This window comes from Pan paniscus, chromosome 7, assembly GCF_029289425.2.
Source record: "Pan paniscus chromosome 7, NHGRI_mPanPan1-v2.0_pri, whole genome shotgun sequence".
NCBI classification, from domain to species: Eukaryota; Metazoa; Chordata; class Mammalia; order Primates; family Hominidae; genus Pan; species Pan paniscus.
Genome location: NC_073256.2, coordinates 147,453,497 through 147,477,339, shown reverse-complemented (window position 1 = coordinate 147,477,339; position 23,843 = coordinate 147,453,497). Strand labels below are relative to the sequence as shown.

General features: G+C 42.7%; 1 protein-coding gene across 15 annotated transcripts in view; it reads left to right on the top strand.

Moving 5' to 3' along the window:
* The window catches only part of ASAP1 (ArfGAP with SH3 domain, ankyrin repeat and PH domain 1), a 394,403-nt gene that overhangs the window by 338,075 nt on the left and 32,485 nt on the right, over positions 1 to 23,843 (top strand). For 8 of the 15 annotated variants that reach the window (XM_063606901.1, XM_034966602.3, XM_063606903.1 and 5 more), the window contains one exon: positions 16,270 to 16,440. The exons of the other annotated variants lie outside the window; for them this stretch is intronic. In XM_063606901.1, coding sequence (XP_063462971.1) covers positions 16,270 to 16,440 — 171 coding nt within the window. The remainder of the gene's footprint in view (positions 1 to 16,269; positions 16,441 to 23,843) is intronic. 15 annotated transcript variants of the gene reach the window in all.

Sequence of the window (23,843 nt, the reverse complement as noted above, 5' to 3'; positions counted from 1 at the left end):
TCAAAGATAGGATGTGTTAAGTAAAAGAATGATAATTCCAATCTCAAGAACCTTCTTTAACATGCTTAAAAGAACTAACCTTTTAAGCGTTTAGAAAGGTGAACACCTGATATGCTAATTACAGTTCATTCCCATCTATTCCTGAAGCCAGGCCTCTAGAATCAGGCATTATATAGCCCTTCTCAATAGCATGTGAATACCTGTAAGTATTAATTCTGCATTTCATACACATTTGCTATAATGTAGACTTCCTACCTTAGAGAGGCTCTGGCTTGGAACTAATAAACTAGCAGATAACCTGCACGAAAGTAGCGTGCTGCGTGGCATACTGAGAGCGTCAATAGATGCTTGTTGTTGAAGGGTTGGTGCCACAGAGAAAATTGAACCAGATGCTACCCTTGCCAACAGGTAGGTGAAGAGACTAACTACTCTCATTAATCAAAGTATATGCAGTAGTTTGAGAGTAACAAACTAAGGCAGATCAGTCTGTGTCAAGCCAGACCATGGCTGCCTAGACAGCTGTGAACTCTTGAGAAGCCTTTCAAGCATCACCTTCTCCTCTTCCAAGAAGCCTTCTTTTCTGTGCCACACAAAAGAGACTATGGTGGTCGGGCGTGGTGTCTCATGCCTGTAATCCCAGCACTGTGGGAGGCCAAGGCAGGCAGATCACCTGAGGTCAGGAGTTCGAGACCAGCCTGGCCAATATGGTGAAACCCTATCTCTACTAAAAATATACAGAATTAACCAGGCTTGGTGGCCCGTGCCTGTAATCCCAGCTACTCAGGATTCTGAGGCAGGAGAATTGCTTGAACCCAGGAGGCGGAGGTTGCAGTGAGCCAAGATGGCACCACTGCACTTCAGCCTGGGCGACAGAATGAGACTCTATCTCAAAAACACATACATACATACATACATACATTTTTTTTAAAAAAAAAAAAAAAAGAGAGAGACTATGGGCCGGGCATGGTGGCTCACACCTGTAATCCCAGCACTTTGGGAGGCCGAGGCGGGCGGATCACGAGGTCAGGAGATCGAGACCGTCCTGGCTAACATGGTAAAACCCTGTCTCTACTAAAAATACAAACAAAAATTAGCCGGGTGTGGTGGAGGACGCCTGTAGTCCCAGCTACTTGGGAGGCTGAGGCAGGAGAATGGCGTGAACCCGGGAAGCGGAGCTTGCAGTGAGCCGAGATTGTGCCACTTCTCTCCAACCTGGGCCACAGGGTGAGACTCCGTCTCAAAAAAAAAAAAAAAAAGAAGAAGAGAGAGACTATAGTTCTTCCTCATAAGGCCCAATCCTGCCCTGTACTTGTCTCATCCTAACATTGAGCCAATCTTGCTGATTTTCAGAGTCTTCAACTGAAAAATAAGGATTAGGTGTCTACCTTGCTTAGAGAGCATGAAATAATGTCTATGAAATGACTGGCACATAGTGAGCATTCAGTAAATACAAGTTTGTTCAATCCTCCTGCATGTTTTCAGTTTAACAAACATTCTGGGCACTGGAAATGTAAAGAAGAAGGAAGAAGTACCTCCCACTCTCAGGGCTCCAGGGAAAGAGGACACAGTAGAATGTGCCCTTGGGGCCACAAGGGAGTATCCCTGGAGGAGCAGGAAAGAGAAGTGCTGTTCACAGCTTCAGAGAGAGGATTAGGGAAGTCTTCAATGCACTCTTCCAGTTAGGAGCAGAACTCCTCAAGGATAAGGGCTGTGAACGAGCTGCCTTTGCATCCCTGGCACAGAGAGTAGGATGCTCGTCAGTACTCGTCAAATGCATAAACAACAGCAGAAAGAATCAGTGAAAGCATGTCCCAGAAATAGGTGGCCAGGATAAGGAGGGGACATTTATAAAACTAAACCAGATGTCCACAGGTGTGATAGTTGACTTGCTGAAAATCTAATAAATGCAGCAGTTGTGCCCAGACACAGCTGTGTATGCATTTTAGACATTTCTCCAACTTTCCTTGGAGATCTGTGGCAGTAGATAGGAAGAAGAGTAGAAAGGGTGAAGACTTGCTCAGTATATGACAGCGCCTGCCACCATGAAAGTACACTACTGCATGATTCAGACTCGCATGGGAAATATTTTCCTATCAGTGGTGTTATTCATATATTGATGACTTTACAGTTTCCTGCGGTTTTTTATCTCATGGGAAGACAGTCATTAGAGTAGCTTGATATTAAAGCTTCTCATAGGCTGTCACCCTTGATTCATGTTTTGTTTTAGGGTGTTTTTTTCATTTGGGTTTGGTTTGCATTTGGGTTTTTGGCCTTTTTAAATCCTTTCCCCCTGTCCTTTGTAAGGCATTGCACGTGAATCACCTAGTGCTGGCCCAGAGTATCATCTGTGATTTTTGCCCTGAATAGTGACCTTGACTGAGGCTCTCTAGCTAAGTCACCTGACTGCCAGGGTGTGGAAAGGGAAGCAGAGGAAATCCTTGTTGTGCCTCTGGCATTCAGGGGTGGATGAGTAATTGTTAAAGAATCAGCCCTAAGTCTCTTGAATCCTGGTACTTTCTTCTTAATTATCAGTGTCGTAGAAGGAGGTGGAAGGACAGATGGATAGCGAATGCTGTTTCCTGTGTGGAAGTCAGTTGACAGAGCAGTGTGGCACATATCATGCCCGGGCACCAGCCTGTCCTGTAATCCTGGCCAGCCCTGCTGACTTACACTAGTGTCCCAGCACACTCTACTCCACCATGCCTGTTTCTCCATCTGAATGTGGAGATAACAGCTCCTCCGTTCTACACTGAGTCCTTCTTTGTATAAATATACGGTTAATTACTTTTTAAAGTAATTAACTTAAGCTTTCCACTCTTTTAAGCTTTATACTATGAAAACCATTAGATCAGTTAGGAGGAATAAGTTCAAGAGATCTGTTGTACAACCTGGTGCCTGTAGTTAATAATGTACTGTATTCTTGAAAATTGCTAAGAGAGTAGATTTTAAATGTTCTCGCTACAAAGAAAAAGATGCATACGTGAAGTAATGCATCTGTTAATTAGCTCAATTTAGCAATTTCACAATGTACAGTTATCCCATGGCAAAACTCCAGGAATGCTCAAGTGCCTTATATAAAATGGTGCAGTATTTGCATATAACCTACACACATTCTCCTGTGTACTTTAAATCACCTCTAGATTACTTGTTATACTTACTACAATGTAAATGCTATGTAAATGGTTGCTATACTATATTGTTTGTTTGTTGTTATTGTTGTTGGATTGTTATTTTTTATTGTGAGTTTCTTTTTTCTGAATATATTTAATACAGGGTTGGTTGAACCTGCAGATGCAGAACTCCCAGATACAAAGGTCCAACTGTATACATATTTTTAAACAATATGTTATACATAATAAATATATATGTTATCAATTAAAAATAAATTGAAAAAAGAAAACTATTAGAAAGTGATAAAATCTTCATGTATGTTGTCCCAAGTTGGATAGATTTAACTTTTGTCATTACCCTTCCTATGTGGCAGCTTAGAATGTGTAAATTATGTTTCTACAGACAACTTTTTCAGAAACTGTCGAGATAATTTTTAAGCCATCTTCTAGGTCTTTTTTTTTCTTTGAAACTTCAGTTATACTTTTATTTGGTCTCCCAGTGTAAGAGACTTTTGGTTTTTCTGTGTGTAACTAAAAACCAGATATACAAGGATATTGAAAAAATCCTCCTGACTTACATCATGAATTATCTTTATAGTCGTTGTTTGAAATGCTTGTTTCCCGGTGCCATAAAGAAATAGCACTTGAACATAAATTTAATTTTTTCAGCAAGGCCGTTTTTATACTTTCTGTAGAAAGGGTATACTTGCCAGCAGTTTTGCCATGAGAGTACACTGAACAAATGAGACAGGATCATTTATAACCTGACGTGTCCATCCTATTGCTGTGTCCAGTTTCCATTGGCTATTTTGTATTTGTCCTGATTGGCTAGTAACTTAGAACTTTTTAAGAGTTGCAAAGGCAGAGAACAAAGGACGGAGGAAGTAACTTGTGGAATGCTGAGAAAGGTAAAAACACCTTCAAATAAGGAAGAGGAACAGGCCATGACCTAATGCTTGCTTGAACCAGTATAAGCATGCCAGGGCAAAGATTCAGGCTAAATTTTGGGAACTAAGAACATAAAATACATTGATTTCTTTATTATGGCTAGCAGAGATTTAAAAATGTTAGCACAGGTCTTCGAATAAATTTTACTTCTAAGAGAAGTTACTATTTATTCCTAATTAGATGGGGAGGAAAGTCTTTGAAGAGGAACCTCTACTGTACTTTTTCAGTTGTGTACTGAGTACCCAGAGCGTGCCGGGCCCTGGCAGGAGAGCTGTGGAGACAGTACAGATCATGCCCTATGGATGCACACAGTCTGGAAAGGAAAAGAAATTGTAGCTGTAATGTATGGTAGAGAATATCTAGTGCCATTAAGCCCTGGAAGCTCAGAGATAAGAGTAGGTATTCCAGGGAAGAGGGGATGGATTAGAGAAGGATTCTGGATGAAGTTACATTTGAACTGACCCTTAAAAAAATGAAGATGTAACCAAAACCTGTGGGATACAGTAAAAACAATACTAAAAAGGAAGTTCATAGCAATAAATGCCTACATAGAAAAAGAAAAACATCACTAGGTGCAGTGGCTTACGCCTGTAATCCCAGCACTTTGGGAGGCCGAGGCAGGTGGATCACCTGAGGGAGGTCAGGAATTCAAGACCAGCCTGGCCAACATGGTGAAACCCCATCTCTACTAAAAATACAAAAATTAGCTGGGCGTGGTGGCACATGCCTATAATCCCAGCTACTCGGGAGGCTGAGGCAGAAAATCACTTGAACCCAGGAGGCAGAGGTTGTAGTGAGCCGAGATCGCGTCACTGCACTCCAGCCTGGGTGACAAGAGCGAAACTCCATCTCAAAAAAAATAAAAATGTCAAATAACCTAATGGTGCACCTCAAGGAACTAGAAAAGCAAGGACAAACCAAATCCAAAATTAGTAAAAGGAAAGAAAAAAGATCAGAGCAGAAATATATAAAGTTGCAACTGAAAAGACAATACAGAAAAGCAGCAAGTGTTGTGTTTTTTTGAAAAGATGAAAAAAATTGACAAGCCTTTAGCTAGACAAGAAAAAAAGGGAGACGACCCAAATAAATAAGATTAGAAATGAAAAAGGAGGCTGATACCACAAAAATGCAAAGGTCATTGTAGGAGACTATTATAAATAATGATAGGCCAGCAAATTAGGAAACCTAGAGGAAATGGACAAATTCCTGGAAACAACCACCAAGATTGAACCAAGAAGAAATAGAAAACCTGAGCAGATTAATAATAAGTAACGACATTGAATCAGTAATAAAAAGCCTCCCAACAAAGAAAACTCCAGGACCAGATGGCTTTATTACTTGAATTCTGCCAAATCTTTAAAAAACAGCTAGGCTGGATGTGGTGGCTCGTGCCTGTAATCCCAGTGCTTTGGGAGGCCAAGTCAGGAGGCTCACTTGAGGCCAGAAGTTTGAGACCAGTCTGGGCAACGTGGTGAGACCCTGTCTCTACAAAAAATATAAATAAAAAATTACTTGGGCATGGTGGTACCTACCTGTGGTGCTAACTATGTAGAAGGCTGAAGCAAGATGATCACTTGAGCCCAGGAGGTCAAAGCTGCAGTGAGTCAAGATCACACCACTGCTCCAGCCTGGGTGACAGAGCAAGACCCTGTCTCAATCAATCAATAAATAGTAAAGAAAAACTAGCACCAATTCTTAAACTGTTCCAAAAAAATTGAAGACAAAGGAATTTTTCCTAACTCTTCCAGTGAGGCCAGCATTGCCCTAATACCAAAACCAGACAAGGACACAACAAAAAAAGAAAACTACCAGCCAATATTCTTGTGGAACATAGATGCAAAAAATCCTAACCAAATACTAACAAACTGAATCCAACAACACATCACAAGATAATAAACCATGATGAAGTGTGATTTATCCCAGGGATGCAAGGATGTTTCAACATACGCTAATCAATAAATGAGACACACCACATCAACAGAATGAAGGACAAAAGCCATATGATGACCTAAATGGATGCAGAAAAAGCATTTGATAAAATTCAACATCCATTCATAATAAAAACCTTCAATAAATTAGGTATAGAAGGAACATATCTCAAAATAATAAAGGCCATATGTGACAAACTCACATCTAAATCATCCTGAATGGGGGAAAGCTGAAAGCTTTTTCTCTAAGAACTGGAAGAAGACAAGGATGCCTGCTTTGACCACTCCTGCTCAGATAGTACTGGAAGTAGTCCTAGCCAGAGCAGTCAGGCAAGAGAATGCAATAAAGGGCATCCAAACTGGAAAAGAGGAAGTTAAATTGTTCCTCTTTTCAGATGACATGATCTTCTATATAGAAAAACCTAAAGACGTCACCAAAAAACACATTTAGAACTGATGAATAAATTCATTAAAGTGACAGGATACAAAATCAACATACAAAAATCAGTAGTGTTTCTATACACCAGTAACAAACTAGCTTAAAAAAATCAAGAAAAAGCCGGGTGTGATGCTTCATGCCTGTAATCCCAGCCCTTTAGGAGGATGAGGTGGGTGCATTGCTTGAGCTTAGGAGTTTTGAGACCAGCCTGGGCAACATGGTGAAACCCTATCTCTGCAAAAAAAAAAAAAAAAAAAAATTTAACCAGGTGTGGTAGCACATGCCTGTAGTCCCCAGCTAGTAGGGAGGCTGAGGTGAAAAGATCGCTTGAGCATAGGAGGCTGCAGTGAGCTGTGATTACGCTACTGCACTCCAGCCTGGGTGACAGAGAAAGACCCTGTCTCAGAAAAAAAAAGAAAAATTGAGAAAGCAATCCCTTTTACGATAGCTACCCCCCAAAAAAACTAAAAAACCCAGGAATAAATCTAACCAAGGAGGTGAAAGAGCTCTGCAATGAAAACTTATAAAACAGTGATAAAAGAAATTGAAGGGGACAATTAAAAATGGAAAGACATCACATGCTCATGATTGGAAGAATTAATGTAGTTAAAATGATCATACTACCGAGAGCAATCTACAGATTCAATGCAATCTCTTTCAAAATACTAATGACATTCCTCATAGAAACAGAAAAAAAGCAATCCTAAAATTCATATGGAAACACAAAAGACTTCAAATAGCCAAAGTAATACTAAGCCAAAAGAAAAAAGCTGGAGTCATTACACTACTTGACTTCAAAATATACTACAAAGCTATAGTAACCAGAACAGCTTTGTATTGGTGTAAAAACAAACCCATAGACCAGTGGAACAGAACATAGAACCCAGAAATAAATCCACATATTTATAGCCAACTGATTTTTTTATAAGGGTGCAAAGAACATACATTGGGGAAAGGATCCTTCTTTAATTTGCTGAGAAAGCTGGGTATCTCTCAACTCAAGATGAATTAAAGACTTAAACATAATACCCGAAACTATAAAACTACTAGAAGAGACCATAAGGGAAACACTTCAGGACATTAATCTGGGCAAAAATTGTATGTGTAGCACATCAAAAGCACAGGCAACAAAAAAATAGACAAAGCAGACGATATCAAACTAAAAAGCTTCTGCACAGCAAAAGAAAACAATCAGAGCAAAGAGACAACCTGTTGAATGCAGAAACTATCTGCAAACTATTCATCTTACAAGGGACTTGTATATCCGGAATATACAAGGAACTCAATGATTCAGCAGCAAAATAATAATGATAATGTGATTTTAAAATGGGCAAAGGATCTGAACAGACATTTCTCAAAAGAAGAAGTAGAGGCCGGGTGTGGTGGTTCATGCCTGTAATCCCAGCACGTTGGGAGGCCGAGGTGGGTAGATTGCCTGAGGTCAGGGCTTCGAGACCAGCCTGGCCAACATGGTGAAACCCCATCTCTACTAAAAATACAAAATTAGCTGGGTGTGGTAGCATACACCTGTAATCCCAGCTACTTGGGAGGCTGAGGCAGGAGAATCACCCGAACCTGGGAGGCGGAGGTTGCAATGAGCCGAGATCACACCATTGCACTCCAGCCTGGGCAACAAGAGTGAAACTCCGTCTCAAAAAAAAAAAAAAAAGAAAGAAAGAAAAGACGACATATAAATGGCTAATAAGTATATGAAAAAATGCTCAACATCACTAATCATGAGAGAAATGTAAATCAAAACCACAATGAGATATTATCTATTTCCAGTTAAAATGGCTATCAACAAAAAGACAAGAAATAACAAATCCTGATGAGGATGCAGAGAAAGGGGAACTCTTATATAATGTTGGTTGGAATGTAAATTAGTACAGGTACTAATGAAAAACAGTATGGAGGTTTCTCACAAAACTGAAAATAGCACTGTCATACCACTGAGCAATTCTACTACTGGATATTTATCCAGTGCAAAGGAAATCAGTATATTAAAGGGATACCTGCACCCCATGTTTACTGCAGTGCTATTTACAGTAGCCAAGATATGGAATCAGTCTAAATGTCCATCAGCAGGTGAATGGATGAAGAAAATGTGTATATATACATATGGAATATTATTCCCATAAAAATGAATGAAATCCTATAGGCTGGGCAAGATGACTCACATCTGTAATCCCAGCACTTTGGGAGGCCAAGGCGGGTGGATCACCTGAGGTCAGGTTGCAGTGAGCTGAGATCATGCCACTGCACTCCAGCCTGGACGACAGAGCAAGACTCTGTCTCAAAAAAAAAAAAAAAAAAAAAAAAAAAAGAATGAAATCCTTTCATGTGCTGCAACATGTATGACCCTGAAGGACATTATTTTAAGTGAAATAAGCCAGGCACAGAAAGATAAATACTGCATGTTCTCACTCATGTGGGAGCTAAAACAAAACAAAAAAAGCTCAAGCCTGGACAACATAGCAAAACCCCATCTCCACAAAAAGTTTTTCTTAAAAAATTAGCTGGGCCTGGCCGGGCGCAGTGGCTCACGCCTGTAATCCCAGCACTTTTGGAGGCCACGATGGGCGGATCACGAGGTCAGGAGATTGAGACCATCCTGGCTAACATGGTGAAACCCCGTTTCTACTAAAAATACAAAAAAAATTAGCCAGGCGTGGTGGCAGGCACCTGTAGTCCCAGCTACTCGGGAGGCTGAAGCAGGAGAATGGCGTGAACCTGGGAGGTGGAGCTTGCAGTGAGCCGAGATCTCGCCACTGCACTCCAGCTTGGGCAACAGAGCGAGACTCAGTCCACCAAAAAAAAAAAAATTAGCTAGGCCTGGTGGCGTACACGTATAGTCCCAGCTACTGGGCAGACTGAGGTAGGAGGATCACTTCCAGAGCCCTGGAAGTTGAGGCTGCAGTGAACTGTGATCATACTGCAGCATTCCAGCCTGGGCAACAGAGTGAGACTGTCTCAAAAAAAAAAAAAAAGCTTATATTAGTAGAGAGTATTGAGCTTATATTAGTAGAGAGTATAAGAGAGGTTATTAGAGTTCTGGGAAGGGGTTGAGCGGAGGATGAGGCTGATTAATGGATACAAAATAACAGCTAGATGGGAAGGATAAGTTCCTGTGTTCTGTAACACTATAGAGTGACTGTGGTTAACAGTAATTTGGTGTATATTTTCAAAATCTACAAGCGAGGATTTTGAATGTTCACAACACAAAGAAATGATAAATCTTTGAGATGATGGATATTAGCTACCCTGATTTGATCATTACACATTGTACACATGTACTGAAATATCACTATGTATCCTATAAATATGTACAATTGTGTCAACTAAAAAGTTTTTAGGCCTGGCACCGTGGCTCACACCTGTAATCCCAGCACTTTGGGAGGCCGAGGCGGGCGGATCATGAGATCAGGGGTTTGAGCCCAGCCTAGGTGGCCAACATGGTGAAACCTTGTCTCTACTAAAAAAATACAAAAATTAGCCGGGCGTGGTGGCAGGCACCTGTAATCCCAGCTACTTCGGAGGCTGAGACAGGAGAATCGCTTGAACCCGGGAGGTGGACATTGCAGTGAGCTAAGATCATGCCACTGCACTCCAGCCTGGGCAACAAAGAGCAAAACTTCATCTCAAAAAAGTGTTTAAAGATGAGAATGTGGAAGTGAAGTGATAACTCGGTTATGTCCCTGAAAGTTCTAGCCGGAAAGGATGTGATGCCATTTAGAGGAAGGGAAGCAAGCTGTTGTCAAGGCTGAGAGTCTGGCCTTGAGTCAGACAGAATGGGGTTCTGCCTGGACGTAGCTGCTCATTTGCTGTGACTTGCCAAGTTCCTAAACCCTCTGAGCCTTGGGTCTTTTTATCCTTCAAATGGATAATGTGACAATAATGATAATATTTTACAAGATAAATTTTAAATACTGTGTTTTAGCTCAAGCACATAATACTCAGTAAATGGTAGCTCCAGAAAATGCAAGAAGAGGAGGAAGAGATTTGAAAAGCATGCTGATTATGATTTTAGGAATTAATTTTCATTTTTTAAGGTATATTTATATATATTTAGGTATAAGTGAATGAATTTCCAGGACATTTTTTCTGGGCTAAGTGGAGAGATTGCCTTGTTGAGTACTGTTTGGGGAGATATTCTCAAACCACCTTCATAGTTTAAGAATATATCGATTTCCCATAAGGGAGCTTCAGTGAGAAGAGAATGTCAGTTCCTGGGAGAGTCTCAGGAGATCGCTGCCACTTTTTGAGAGACTAAATTGTTGGGCCCAGGAATGTGGGACAAGAGCTTTGGCCTGAAAACTGCCCGTGGGCCTGCCAGGGTGAGCATAGTCACTTCTGCAATACACTGCCTGGGTGCACTTCCTGAGCCCTGGCTGTATGCCGGGCACACTTCTGACATAGACCTCAGACAGAGGCATCCCCGAGGCTAAGGACGTTGAGGTGCTCTGGCAGCACATCAGGTAGGTTCAGCGGCAACCACTTGAGTTGAAGGCACAGCAGAATGTCCAAATGGAGTGACCAAGAGGCTGTTGGAGATGTGGGAAGGGACCCAGGCATAGCCAGGGTCAGGGATGGGGATGCTGTCTGTGCAGGGAGGGCTGTTAACAAGGGAGGACGGTGAAGAACAGATCAGAAGACACATTTAGAACCCCTGGAGAACAGGGCAGGTGAGGAGAGAAGTCACAGAGCAGAGTGCCTTGAGGACAGGCCTGTGTCCAGAGCACAGCACCTGATACCCAAAAGAGGACCCAGAAGTGCCTCGAGAATGAAGGGTGGTGAGAACAGGCACCAGTGGGTGTCCACAATACAGTTTTCAAGGACTTTTTTTTTTTTTTTTTTTTTTTTTGGAGACTAACTGTCGCTCTGTCTCCTAGGCTGGAGTGCAGTGGCATGATCTCGACTCACTGCAACCTCCACCTCCCGGGTTCAAGAGATTCTTCTGCCTCAGCCTCCCAAGTAGCTGGGATTACAGGTGCGTGCCACCATGCCCAGCTAATTTTGTATTTTTTAGTGGAGACAGGGTTTCATTATGTTGGCCAGGCTGGTCTCAAGCTCCTGGCCTCAAGTGACCCTCACGCCTCGGCCTCCCAAAGTGCTGGGATTACAGATGTGAGCCACCATGCCCGGCCTCAAGGACTTTTTCTGATCATGGATTATTTAAAAATAAATATGTGGCTTGCCTTCTCACCCTGCAGAACACTAGTCCTGTCATCCATCTCTGTTTAAGGGCAGGGAATGCTTTCTCGTGGAAAATACATGCTCCTAGATGATTCAGCTTCTTTGAATGTGACAGCTGATGCTAAACTAACATGTAAACCCTCAGGAAGAATGAGGTGTACTCTACTTCCTCTTAGAAGATCTTCTAATTATTTAACTTCAGATTTATTCATAGAAGCTTTGGAAGGCTAGACCCATGTTTTTAAGAAGATATAGACATTATTTCACATGGTAGCCAATATTAGTGGCAAGTGAGGTTTGGGGCACTTTCTTGTTACTTCCACAGGCCTCTGGCAGAGTTCAGGAGAGAAAATTGCCTCTTAGTCACCTCTGCATCTCTGTCACCACTCACTAATCTTGCCTCCCCACCCTTTTGTGTGTTGCGTTTGATGCTGTGTTCCATTTTATTTTGTTTCAGCTTTCTCTATCTTACCAGAATTGCTTTTTTCCTGACTGAACCAGTACTCAGATTTATTTTGCGTAAAAGATCCCTTTTAATGCTGTGGGACTGGTTACTAATTTTGGAAGTCTTCCGAGCTCTTTAAATCTTCAAACATTTTTTTAAGTCTGCATTTCTGGGGTCTTATATATAGTATTTTTCAACCTTATTTTACCTCATGTCTTCCCAGCCAAGATTTTGTAGCATCTTCCTTTCTGTAGCTTCTACTACAAGACAATAGATAGGTCTGTCTGTGTGTTTGTTTTCCAAGTGTAAGATTATAAACTTGAATATCCCTTTTCACACTTAACACTGTTCCCTCCTGCTAATTCTCCCCACTTGTTTCTGATCAGTCAACCTAAGTGAAACGTATTGGCCTCCTTAAGAATTACTGGCCTGGCCGGGCACTGTGACTCACGCCTGTAATCCCAGTACTTTGGGAGTCTGAGGTGGGTGGATCACCTGAGGTCAGGAGTTCAAGACCAGCCTGGCCAACATGGTGAAACCCCATCTCTACTAAAAATACAAAACTTAGCCGGGTGTGGTGGCGTGCACCTGTAGTCCCAGCTACTCAGGAGGCTGAGACAGGAGAATCCCTTGAATCTGGGAGGCAGAAGTTGCAGTGAGCCGAGATTACACCACTGCACTCCAACCTGGGTGACAGAGTAAAGCTCTGCCTCAAAAAAAAAGAAAGACAAAAGAATCACTGGCCTTAGGCCAGGCATGGTGGCTCACGCCTGTAATCCAAGCACTTTGAAAGACTGAAGCAGGTGAATCACTTGAGGTTGGGAGTTCAAGACCTGCCTGGCCAACATGGCAAAACCCCATCTCTACTAAAAATACAAAAATTAGCCAGATGTGGTGGCACACATCTGTAGTCCCAGCTACTTGGGAGGCTGAGGCAGGAGAATCACTTGAACCCAGGAGGGGGAGGTCACGGTGAGCCAAGATCACGCCACTGCACTCCAGCCTGGGCGACAGAGTGAAACTGCGTCTCAAAAAAAAAAAAAAAAAATCACTGGCCTAAAAAGATAGAAGTAGTGGTTGAGTCTTCTATTTATTCAGTAAATATTTACTCTACACGAAACCAGAGAAAAGCCTGGCCCTAATAGAACTCTCCCAGTCTTATGAGAGAGTCAGGTAACAAGTAAGTAAACAAAGACTTAATTAGAGATTATAATCAGCAATATGAAGGAAGTCAGAAGTGTATAAGGGCATGGGACGCACAATTCCTTAATTTTTGAAATGATTCAGGAGGTTGGATTTTACATGGTTTATGGTTACAGGATGCCTCTTTGGTGTAATCTCTCCTAGAGTCTCATACATATATAATGCAGCGTTGCTCAGAGACATGGCTCCGTTAGCATTTTGTCTTTGACAATTTTTGTTTCCTAGCAGGGAACTGCATCTGCATCAGAAAGTCCCTAGATGGCGATAAAGATGAAATTGCTAGAGAACCTCACCATTGTCTATTATCTATTATCCATTTATTTCCAAAAGGAAAGTTACACTTCCTGATACTGAGCATTTGTTGTTGTTTTCCTCATATGCCAAGCACAGGAAATGCTGCTCTGGCTTTCAGGAACCAGCAGCATCATTTGATGGAGTGAGTGCCTCGCCAGTCCTGGACACCTGCCTTATCCCAGCTCTGCCCCTCATGGCTTGTGACTTTAATCATGCCTCTGAGTTCTCGGCTGCAAAATGGGGACAATACTACCTGACCCACATACTTCACAGAGTTAGTATGAAAATGAAGAGGTACAACTATTCGTATCCATAAACATTTTTTTTTTTAAATTTAGACTAGGCGTGGTGACTCACGCCTATAATTCTAGCACTTTGGGAGGGTCGCTTCAGCCCAGGAGTTCAAGGCCAGCCTGGACAACAGAGTGAGACTCTGTCTCTACTAAAAATTTAAAAATTTTTAAAAATTAGCTGGATATTATGATACATGCCTGTAGTCCCAGCTACTCAGGAGGCTGAGGAGGGAAGATTGCTTGAGCCCAGGAGATCAGGGCTGCAGTGAGCTGTGATCTTGCCACTGCACTCCAAGCAGGATGACAAAGCAAGACCTTGTCTCAAAAAAAATTTTTTTTAACGATAAACCTAGGGAAGAAGTTGAGGAATAGCATATATAAACACATTTTGAAAACTACAAAGCATTATACAGATGCAAGGCCATAATAACAATCTCTGTATTGTTACAAAAATAAAATAGTTTCTGAAAACTGCTGTGACTGATACCCTAATTAAGTGTTGATTTGGGGTAAGCATCAGGCTTCCATTGTGTAATAGAATTACGCAATGGGACAAAGATGTAAATTATATAGCCTGGCAATTTAAACCTAAAGCAGATGATAATTTTACTGAGATTAACAGTATTTACTTTCAGAACTAGCCTATCTTAGAGAAATAATGGTTTAAGTCAATATTGGTAGGGACTAGTAATTGACAATGGGAAATAGGAAAGCTTACTTTATACCAAGGAAAGAGGCCAGCAGTAATTAGACTTTTTTTTTTAATATGAAGAGTGTATTAAACTCTTTTGGAGCCCTTCTGGATTACTAGGTATCTACTAATCTGTGTTAAACATTCAGTGTGGCAGTGTTCTTAGCTTTCTTTTTTTTTTTTTTTTTTTTTTTTTTTTTTTTTTTTTGAGACGGAGTCTCGCTGTGACAGCCAGGCAGGAATGCAGTGGCATGATCTCAGCTCATTGCAACCTCCACTTCCTGGGTTCAAGCGATTCTCCAGCCTCAGCCTCCCGAGCAGCTGGGACTACAGGCGTGCACCGCCACACCTGGCTAATTTTTGTATTTTTAGTAGAGACGGAGTTTCACCATGTTGGCCAGGCTGGTCTTGAACTCCTGACCTCAAGTGATCTGCCCACCTCGGCCTCTCAAAGTGCTGGAGTTACAGGCGAGAGCCACCGTGCCTGGTCCTAGCTTTTTTTTCTTAACGTTTACAGAAGCAGTTTGCCATGAACACAGTTAAACCATATACCTTAAATAAAGCAATAGTAGTGAAAGTGCCCAGCATGGAATACCTGGCACACACCAGCCACTTCAATGTCACTTTGAATAAACAAAACTAAGATCAAATACACTACTCCCTTAACAGCTTTTAAAAACGAACCCCATTTTTGTGTGTATGTGGAATATTACTATCATTCCTGCTGTCTTGTCTTTAGCTCTGGAGAAAGTTGAGTCTTTTTTTTAGTCTATAAAAATCAGTGTCTATATAAATGTTGTTCAGGCTTCCAATATAACAGATGGTTTGGTTTCTAGAGCAAAGGGTTTTTGGATTTCTCTTTTTTCTAGGTAATGCTTTACGTCCAGTTCTTTCTTCATTATTTAGAAAAGCCTTAATTTTTTTTTTTTTTTAAGAAAAGCGTCAGGCAGTTTGCTGACTAGAAGAAAAAGTTGTAGAAAGAAAAATTCTATTATATGAATCATTTCATGTTTCGGCTTGTGGCCCAGTGAAGGCTTAGCCTGTACTCTGTTCTTTCTCTGTTGATTTTGCTGGTAGTGGTGTGTGATTTCTCCTTCAGTAGGTTCTGTGATGGTTATAAGGAGTTATTGTTTTAAGATGTGTGTGTGTGTTTGTTTTTCCCATTGTACCTAAATGACCTAAACTCAGTAGCATTCTGTGTTGACTGGCATTTTGTTCCTAAAAGCACACACTCTTCTTACCTTTGTTGTAAATTTTTCTCTGTTGCCTAGGCTGGAGCGCAGTGGCATAATCATAGCTCAGTGTATCCTCGAACTCCTGACTTCAAGTGATCCTCCTACCTCAGTCTTCCAAGTAGCTGAGACTACAAGCACATACCACCACACCTGGCTAATTTTTTAAATTTTTGTAAAGATGGAGTCTTGCTGTGTTACCCAGGCTGGTCTCAAACTCTTGGCCTCAAGCAATCCTCCCACCTCAGCTTTCTACAGTGCAGGGGATTACAGGCATGAGCCACTGCACCTGGCCAATTTTATTTTTTTTAACCAAATTTTTGAAACCCTACTTGTGAGTTATTAGATTGATGGAGTTAGCCATATCCAGCCTTTTGCTTTTGTCTCTGTGTGTCATACCACATTCTGATGTGTGGAAGTGATTTCATACTGGCTGTTTTGTATCTGTGAGACTGGGATTAATCTTCCTGCCCCCATTCAATTTCCTTTCTAGGTCCAACTGGCCCACCTTCAACACTCCCTCTAAGCACCCAGACCTCTAGTGGCAGCTCCACCCTATCCAAGAAGAGGCCTCCTCCCCCACCACCCGGACACAAGAGAACCCTATCCGACCCTCCCAGCCCACTACCTCATGGGCCCCCAAACAAAGGCGCAGTTCCTTGGGGTAAGTTATCCTAAAGTCAGGGCCAAAGCTGCTGGGGCCAGGCAGCGTGTGGGGCTCCACTGGGCAGTGGCCTGTCAGCGCATTCAGAAAGTGTGCCAAAATGCACACACATGCTGGGTGCTGACTCGGGTATATATGACATGATTCTACCTGTCTCTTAAGGGAAAGGAACATTTTGAAAAATATTTAGGCCATTAAAAACTAAAAGGTGCTGAGCACTTCCTAAATCTTACTCAATTATAATAGCAACTCTGTGAGGTAGGTATTATTAGTCTCGTTTATATATAAGGAAACAGAGGTTCAGAAAAGCAAAGTAATCCATTTTCCTCACAACAGCCAGAATGGTTTTCTTATAAAATGTAAATCAGCTCATGGTCACTTTTCTCCTTAACACCCTTTTGAGATTTCCTTTTGAGCTTCAGATAAATGCAAGCTCCCTATATCAAGGCCCACAGGGCCCTGCATGATCGGGCTCTTATCTCCTAGACCCTCTCCTGCCACTCTATCTTCAGGGCTGGCCTTCTTTCACTTCTTGGATACACCATCCTCTGCCTCCTGAGGGCCCTCCCACTCCCTGGAACTCTGTCATGCTTTTTGAACAGCTGCTTCCCTTTCATCCTTGAGTTCTCAGCCGGCATGTCTATCTCCCCCGCCCTCCAACGCAGCTTCCTCCCTACCTGTTTTCCCCCAAACACCTTATCACAGAATGTAAGCCGCTCCACTAAAATGTAAGCTCCATGAGAGCCAGAACCTTGTCTTGGTCTTGTTCTCACCAGTGTTTACTGGAACCATGCCTGGCATACAGTGAATATTCAGTAATCACTTGAGAATGAATAAATTTGCCCAGAGTCAGCTTGTTAATCATTTCAGTGACATTGACTGCACATGACAAATTCCCATCTACAAGGGACATAATTCCCATCTTTACTACTAGCCTGCTAGCGACTTAGGGGTCACCCCATCACGAAACAGGGTCTTGGCCCATGACAGACACTCACAGAAGCTTTGCTGAATAAATTTGTTAGTTTGTGTGTCTCACCTCTTCCTGCTGTGGAGTTTCATTGTGGCTTTCTTCATATTTTTTGTGTTTTGAGTTTTGGGGGAAAGTTACATTGTCCCGTTGCTGATTGTCACCTGTTCACCATCTGGCCCAGACACCCCGGGTTATGTGTGTGCAACCATGTGTGTGCATTTAGCCGTTCATTCTCTGACTCTGTTTGCTTACTTGAGGCACTTACTATGCCCCTTGCTTGGGCCTTCTCAGTCCATATGCTCGTGGAGTTCATGGTCTAATGCAGGACACACGTGGGTAAATCATTAGAGCACATGTTCTTTACTATCAGGATAGACATGTTGTCTAAACACTAGAAATGCCAGAAAACTGAATGTCAGACTTTAGAGGAAAGCCAGGGAAGGTTTAGAGAGGAGGAGACATTGGAGTTTGGTGTTAATGAATTAGTTCCCACAAGCCAGGCAAGAACAATTGAGGTGTGCTAGCACATATGTACATAAAGACTAAGGATGTCCGTGACATTTTCAGAGGCTGCTGTGTAAGGCCTTCAGGATCCCCAGATTTCATCAAAAAGGCCTTTCCCCCAAATAACATTCCATGAAAGTCACAAGTTTCACATCAGCGTTTCATATCACAAATTAACCTCCTTTCCAAATTTCTCTAAGTTTTAATCCTCTTGTTTAAGTGGCTTTATTTCTTAAGGTTTGAAGTGCCTTTATTCACATTGTATAGACTCGAACATTCCTCAAATAAATTTACCAAATTTCTGCTTTCTGGCTTGAAAATCATCACTTTTTTAGATTTTCACATCACTCAAGAGCAAGACTAGCAGCTGGCCGTTTTTCCCCCCATTGTTGATGGGTCAGGGAGCATTTTTTATTAAACAAAATTTACTTTAAAAGAGTGCCTGACAGTGAGCTGGGAGCCTTATAACCTTTTCCAGATGAGGACGCTGTTCTGTCTGTCAGTTTCTCACCAGCTAAGAGCCTCTCACCTACAACCAGCCTTGAAGGACAAAAATCATCATCTGTCCTCGGCCACAGTGACAGTTTGCCATGTGGCATGGACTTTTGATTGTTGAAATCAAAATTTTAAATTTAAAAAACAATTTAAATTTTTTTTTAAATTTTGATTTTAGAAAGCATATGTTGGTGTACATGCATGTATGTGAGATATACTGTCTACAGACACAGGTCAGTAATGGGCATGTATGTGTGGGTGCATTCATACACGGCTGGACTTCTCCTTAGAAAGGTTATAGTTGCTCTGCTCCTAGTGCTTGAGGTCTCTGTTGTATTATTACTGCTTGGTTTTATCCCTTCCCGCCTCCTGCTGACATTGTATTGTAGAAGCCAAAGGCAGGGCCCAGACAGGTCATCAGCAAGGCACTTAGGGGATCAACCTTCTAGGCAACCTTCCTCTCTGATGCCTGCAGCTTTCGTCTGTGGACGCACCTTTCCAACGCTCTTACGTTCCCCTAAACCTCCCATCTCTCCTCAGCCCATGAGGATCAGGGCCTTTGAACTGTGAGAGATCAGGACTGGGAGGTAGACACCAGGCATGAGCAGGTAGTAAAAGAACAGCCCCTTAGCTCTCACCAGGCCTTACCTCTCCACCCCCAAAGCTGAACATGTCTGCCATCTTGAGGTACACCACATTCCCCAAAGTTCTATTTTTTTCTCTCAGATCTGAGCCTTTGCTTACAGTATGCCCTCAACCTAGAATCTTCTTCCCTCTACTTCTTTATGTTAATGTTTAGTCATCTTTCAAGATCTGCTATCCTGGGATCTACTTAAAAGGCCTTTTGCAGTCCAGTAAAACTCCCCACTCCCCACCCTTTTGTCCCCACTGGTGTAGTGGGTATCACAGTGGCTGTTTCCTTGCCTGTCTTTCCTAGTACATGAACTCCTTCTGAGGGCATGTGCTGCTTCTCTCAGCAGAGCAAAGTGCTCTAAGGTGAACTCAAGTGTCATACTGTCTGGATTCTCATTCCATCTCTACTACTCAATAGCCTTGTGATTTTCAGCAAGTATCTTTGAAATGCTCAGTGCCAAAGCTTCTCCAACTATAATATGGGGCTAGTAATAGTGTCTGTATTGCATATGGAGTTATGAAATTTAAATGAGAAGAACACATAAAAAACAACCAAAACCATAGGCAGCGCCCAATAAATGATAGCTACTGTTACCATTATTCTCAGCCTAGCATTTTGTTGGATAGCTAGAGATGGGAGAAACCTGCATTAGTTTCCTGAGGCTCCTGTAACGCATACCGCAAACTGGATGTGTAAAATGACAAATTTATTCTTTCAGTATTAGAAGCTAGAGGTCCAAAATCCAGCAGGGTTTTGCTCCCTCCAGAGGCCCTGTGGGAAGAATCTATTTCTTGCCTCTCTCAGCTTCTGGTGACTCCAGGTGATCCGTGGAGTGGTGCAGCCTCTGCCTTCATGGTCATCTCCCCACTGCCGCCACCTCTCTGTGTTCTCAGAACTGCCTTTGCCTCTCTCTCATAAGTGTACGTGTGATTGTATATAGGACCCACGTGAATTTTCTGTGATAATCTTGTCTCGGGAGGCCAAGGCGGGCGGATCACTTGAGGTCTGGAGTTCAAGACCAGTCTGACTAACATGGAGAAACCCCATCTCTACTAAAAATACAAAATTAGCTGGGCATGGTGACGCATGCCTGTAATCCCAGCTACTCGGGAGGCTAAGACAGGAGAATCGCTTGAATTCGGGAGGCAGAGGTTGTGGTGAGCCGAGATTGCACCATTGCACCCCAGCCTGTGCAACAAGAGCTAAACTCCATCTCAAAAAAAATAATCTCCTTGTCTCAAGATCCTTAACTTAATTATATTTACAAAGACCCTTTTTCCTAGTCAGGTCACGTTTACAAATTCCAGGGATCAGGACTCGATAACTTTGGGTGGCCATTATTCAGCCTACCACAGCTTGTCCTCTGACCCCCAAAGAGTCACATCCAACCCACATGCAAAATATGTTCACCCATCCCAGCAACCTCAAAAGTCTCAAACCCCTGTCTTGGCCATTGTTTTTTCTAGTCTTCAGAGAAGATGTGAGCTGTCATGTACCTGCCAGATGTACTCCTCTCCCCACTGTGCCTAGGATTTCCTCCTCCAGATTCACAGGGGAGATTTTGGGGTAATAGTTGTTGTCAGCAGCTCTCTATTTTTTAGATCAATGGGTTCACACTGATCGCTTGCCTAACATTAAATATGGAATCAAACTTGTAAAGTAGGCAAGACTCGAGGCCTCCTGTCCCAATCTGTTTTAGGCCACCTGTTCACACCACCACTCTGTTGTACCCACCAGTCTCACTAGCCATCCATACAGCAGCACTGGCATCACTCCCATGACCCCTCCCTGCAGCACATTAGCCTCTTTCCTCAGCCAGGTGGAGGTTTCCACCTGTCAAGTTCTCTTTTTTTATTTCGAAACAGACTCACTCTGTTGCCCAGGCTGGAATGCAGTGGTGCAGTCCCAGCTCACTGTAGCCTCCACCTTATGGGTTCAAGCAATTCTCCTGCCTCAGTCTCCCGAATAGCTGGGATTGCAGGCACCCGCCACCATGTCCAGCTGATTTTTGTATTTTTAATAGAGACGGGGTTTCACCATGTTGGCCAGGCTGGTCTCAAACTCCTGACCTCAAGTGATCCACCCATCTCGGCCTCTCAAAGGGCTGGGATTATAGTCATGAGCCACCGAACTTGGCCCACCTGTCAAGTGTGAAGCCTATACCCTTCTTTGGTTCCCCGACATTTGTGTTTCTGGTCTCAGGGGCACCTCTGACATTCAGCTCCTTTGCAGAGTAGCCATGGCTGACAGGTCTTGGCTCTGCTGATGATCACACTTTCTATGCTGATGATTAGCCCCGCCGAGTCCCCCATGCTGACCTTTAAGAAGGAGGTAGAAGGTGGTTTAAGAAGGAAGTAGATCTTGCATTTAGCCTTGGAAGATGAGTGGAATAGGCAGGAGGAAATAAGCAAGGCAGCTGATGTTGAGTGTTTTGTGAGAACGAGGGCCAGAGATTATAACCTTTAATGCATCTACTTCACAGAAGGCCACACTTCCTTCATTACAAAGAGTCTGTCTTTCCCTCTCTCAAATTCCATTTCATGCCTTCATAAACTCCTTTTTCTTTGTTTTTGAGACAGGCTTATTCTGTCACCCAGGCTGGAGTGCAGTGGCGTGATCATAGCTCACTGCAGCCTCCACCTCACAGGCTCAAGCTATCTTCCCACCTCAGTCTCCTGAGTAGCTGGGACTACAGGTGTGCACCACCATGCCCAGCTAATTTTTGTATTTTTTGTGGAGACGGGGTTTCACCATATTGCCCAGGCTGGTCTCAAACTCGTGAGTTACGTGATCCACCTGCCTTGGCCTCCCAAAGTGCTGGAGACTACCGGCATGAGCCACCACACCCAGCCCATAAATTCTTAATACAGGTTTATGGCTTGTAAGACAAAAGAAAATGACAATTCATTATTTTAGAATCTTCGGATAAAAAACTACTTATGTAATATTTTATAAGGCCATCACTTGTAAGTGCCTCACAGAGTGCTGGGCATTGTGTTGAGCACTTCGCATGTGTTAACGTACCTCATTCTTAACCATGGTTACACAGAGAGAAAATGCTATTATCTCACCTTCGGGGTGCAGAAAGGTTAAGTGATTTACACTGTTTCTCACAGCTAGTACGTGGGGGCCAGGATTCACCTGCAGCCTGTGTGGCTGAGAGCCAGCCCTCCTCACCCTCTCCACGCACCACTCTGTGCTCGCAAAATGCAGGCCCACTGGCCATTTCTCCTCACAGCAGTGGTTTCTGTGCCTATGAAGCTGAAGTGTGGAGAAGGCAATCAACTTAGCATGGTTCTCCTGGCAAGCAGCACAAGCTCTGCTGGCTGTGCCTCCTTATCCATCTGCAGCATGGCACCCTGGTATGCAGCTCCCGCGCTACCCAGGCTGGGAGGGCCACCCCAGGCTTTTTCCCTGCCAGAACCACAACATCCACAGTGCCCAAAATAGCCCCAGCATTACATTACTGAAGTCCTGCTTCTGTGATGAATCCAGCCATCTGTCTCAGGAGACTTCTAAGGCAGGCTTTTGATAGCAAAACAAATAGTCCTGTGGACAGATTTGGGTTTTGTAGGGAATTTATGATTTTTGAAGTTGCATTTCATTGAACCTCTTTCTTTTTTTTTTTTTTTTTTTTTTTTAAAGACAACGTCTTGTTCTGTCGCTTAGGCTGGAGTACAGTGGCACAATCATGGCTTATTGTAGCCTCAACCTCCCGGGCCCAAGTGATCCTCCCATCTCAGCCTCCCAAGTAACTTGGGGCTCTGGGTGCGTCACACCACACCCAGCTGATTTTTTAATTTTTGTAGAGACAAGGTCTTACTATGTTGCCCAGGCTGGACTCGAACTCCTGGGCTCAAGTGATCCTCCTGCCTTGACCTCCCAAAGTGCTGGGATTACAGGCGTGAGCCTCTTCACCCGGTCCTCCTCTTTTTTTAATAACCTACTTTATAACAGACTAACACATATTTTAACATAATTTAAATAATAAGAAATGAGGACAAAGGGAGAATAAAGGTAGCAAAGTAAGGTGAATTCCAGGAGTGTGATTTCTCCACAAAATGAGTAACAAAAAGTCACATACAGTGTCTGGAAGTGGGCCACGGATTTGACCCTAAGATTCTTACAGGCAAGAGCAAAGAGAGAAATACAACTAATTGTTAGGTTCATGGTAGCCTTAAGACTGACACTATTCTAACACTCTTGAATTAATACCTGATAACAATTTCCCCCCTCCCCTGGCCCTCCATCCTTTGGCATTTAGAGAAGTGTCTGCAGTGCACGTGGGAAACCATAACATGCACTGAAAGAACATTCCAGAAGCCCAGGTTCTGATCCAGGTTCTACCAATCCCTGACAAAGTGACCTCTGGGAATCACTTACATTCCTCATCTTTGGTCACTGGGAGTTAGAATTGTACTTTTATTTAATATAGAGCAAATAATGGATGAAAAACTATACCAAAAATTGGTTTACTGCTTATATTTCAGGCCTGGCACTTCCAGGTAAAAAAGCTCCATAGATGAAATGTCTGAGACATGCATATTTACTTCTTTTCTTTTCTTTTCCTTTGTTTTTTTGGTTTTTCTTGTTGTTTGTTTGTTTTATTACATATCTACTTATTGGAAGTGGGACTGTCATTGTCCCAGTTACTGATGAGGAAATTAGGCACAGAGAAGTCAAATGACTTGCTTAAGATCTCAAATCCAGGAACTGCAGAAGTGAGATTTGAACCCATTTCCAACTCCAAGGCCTGTATAGTAATTCACTATTCCAGAATACTCCTGTAGCAACCAG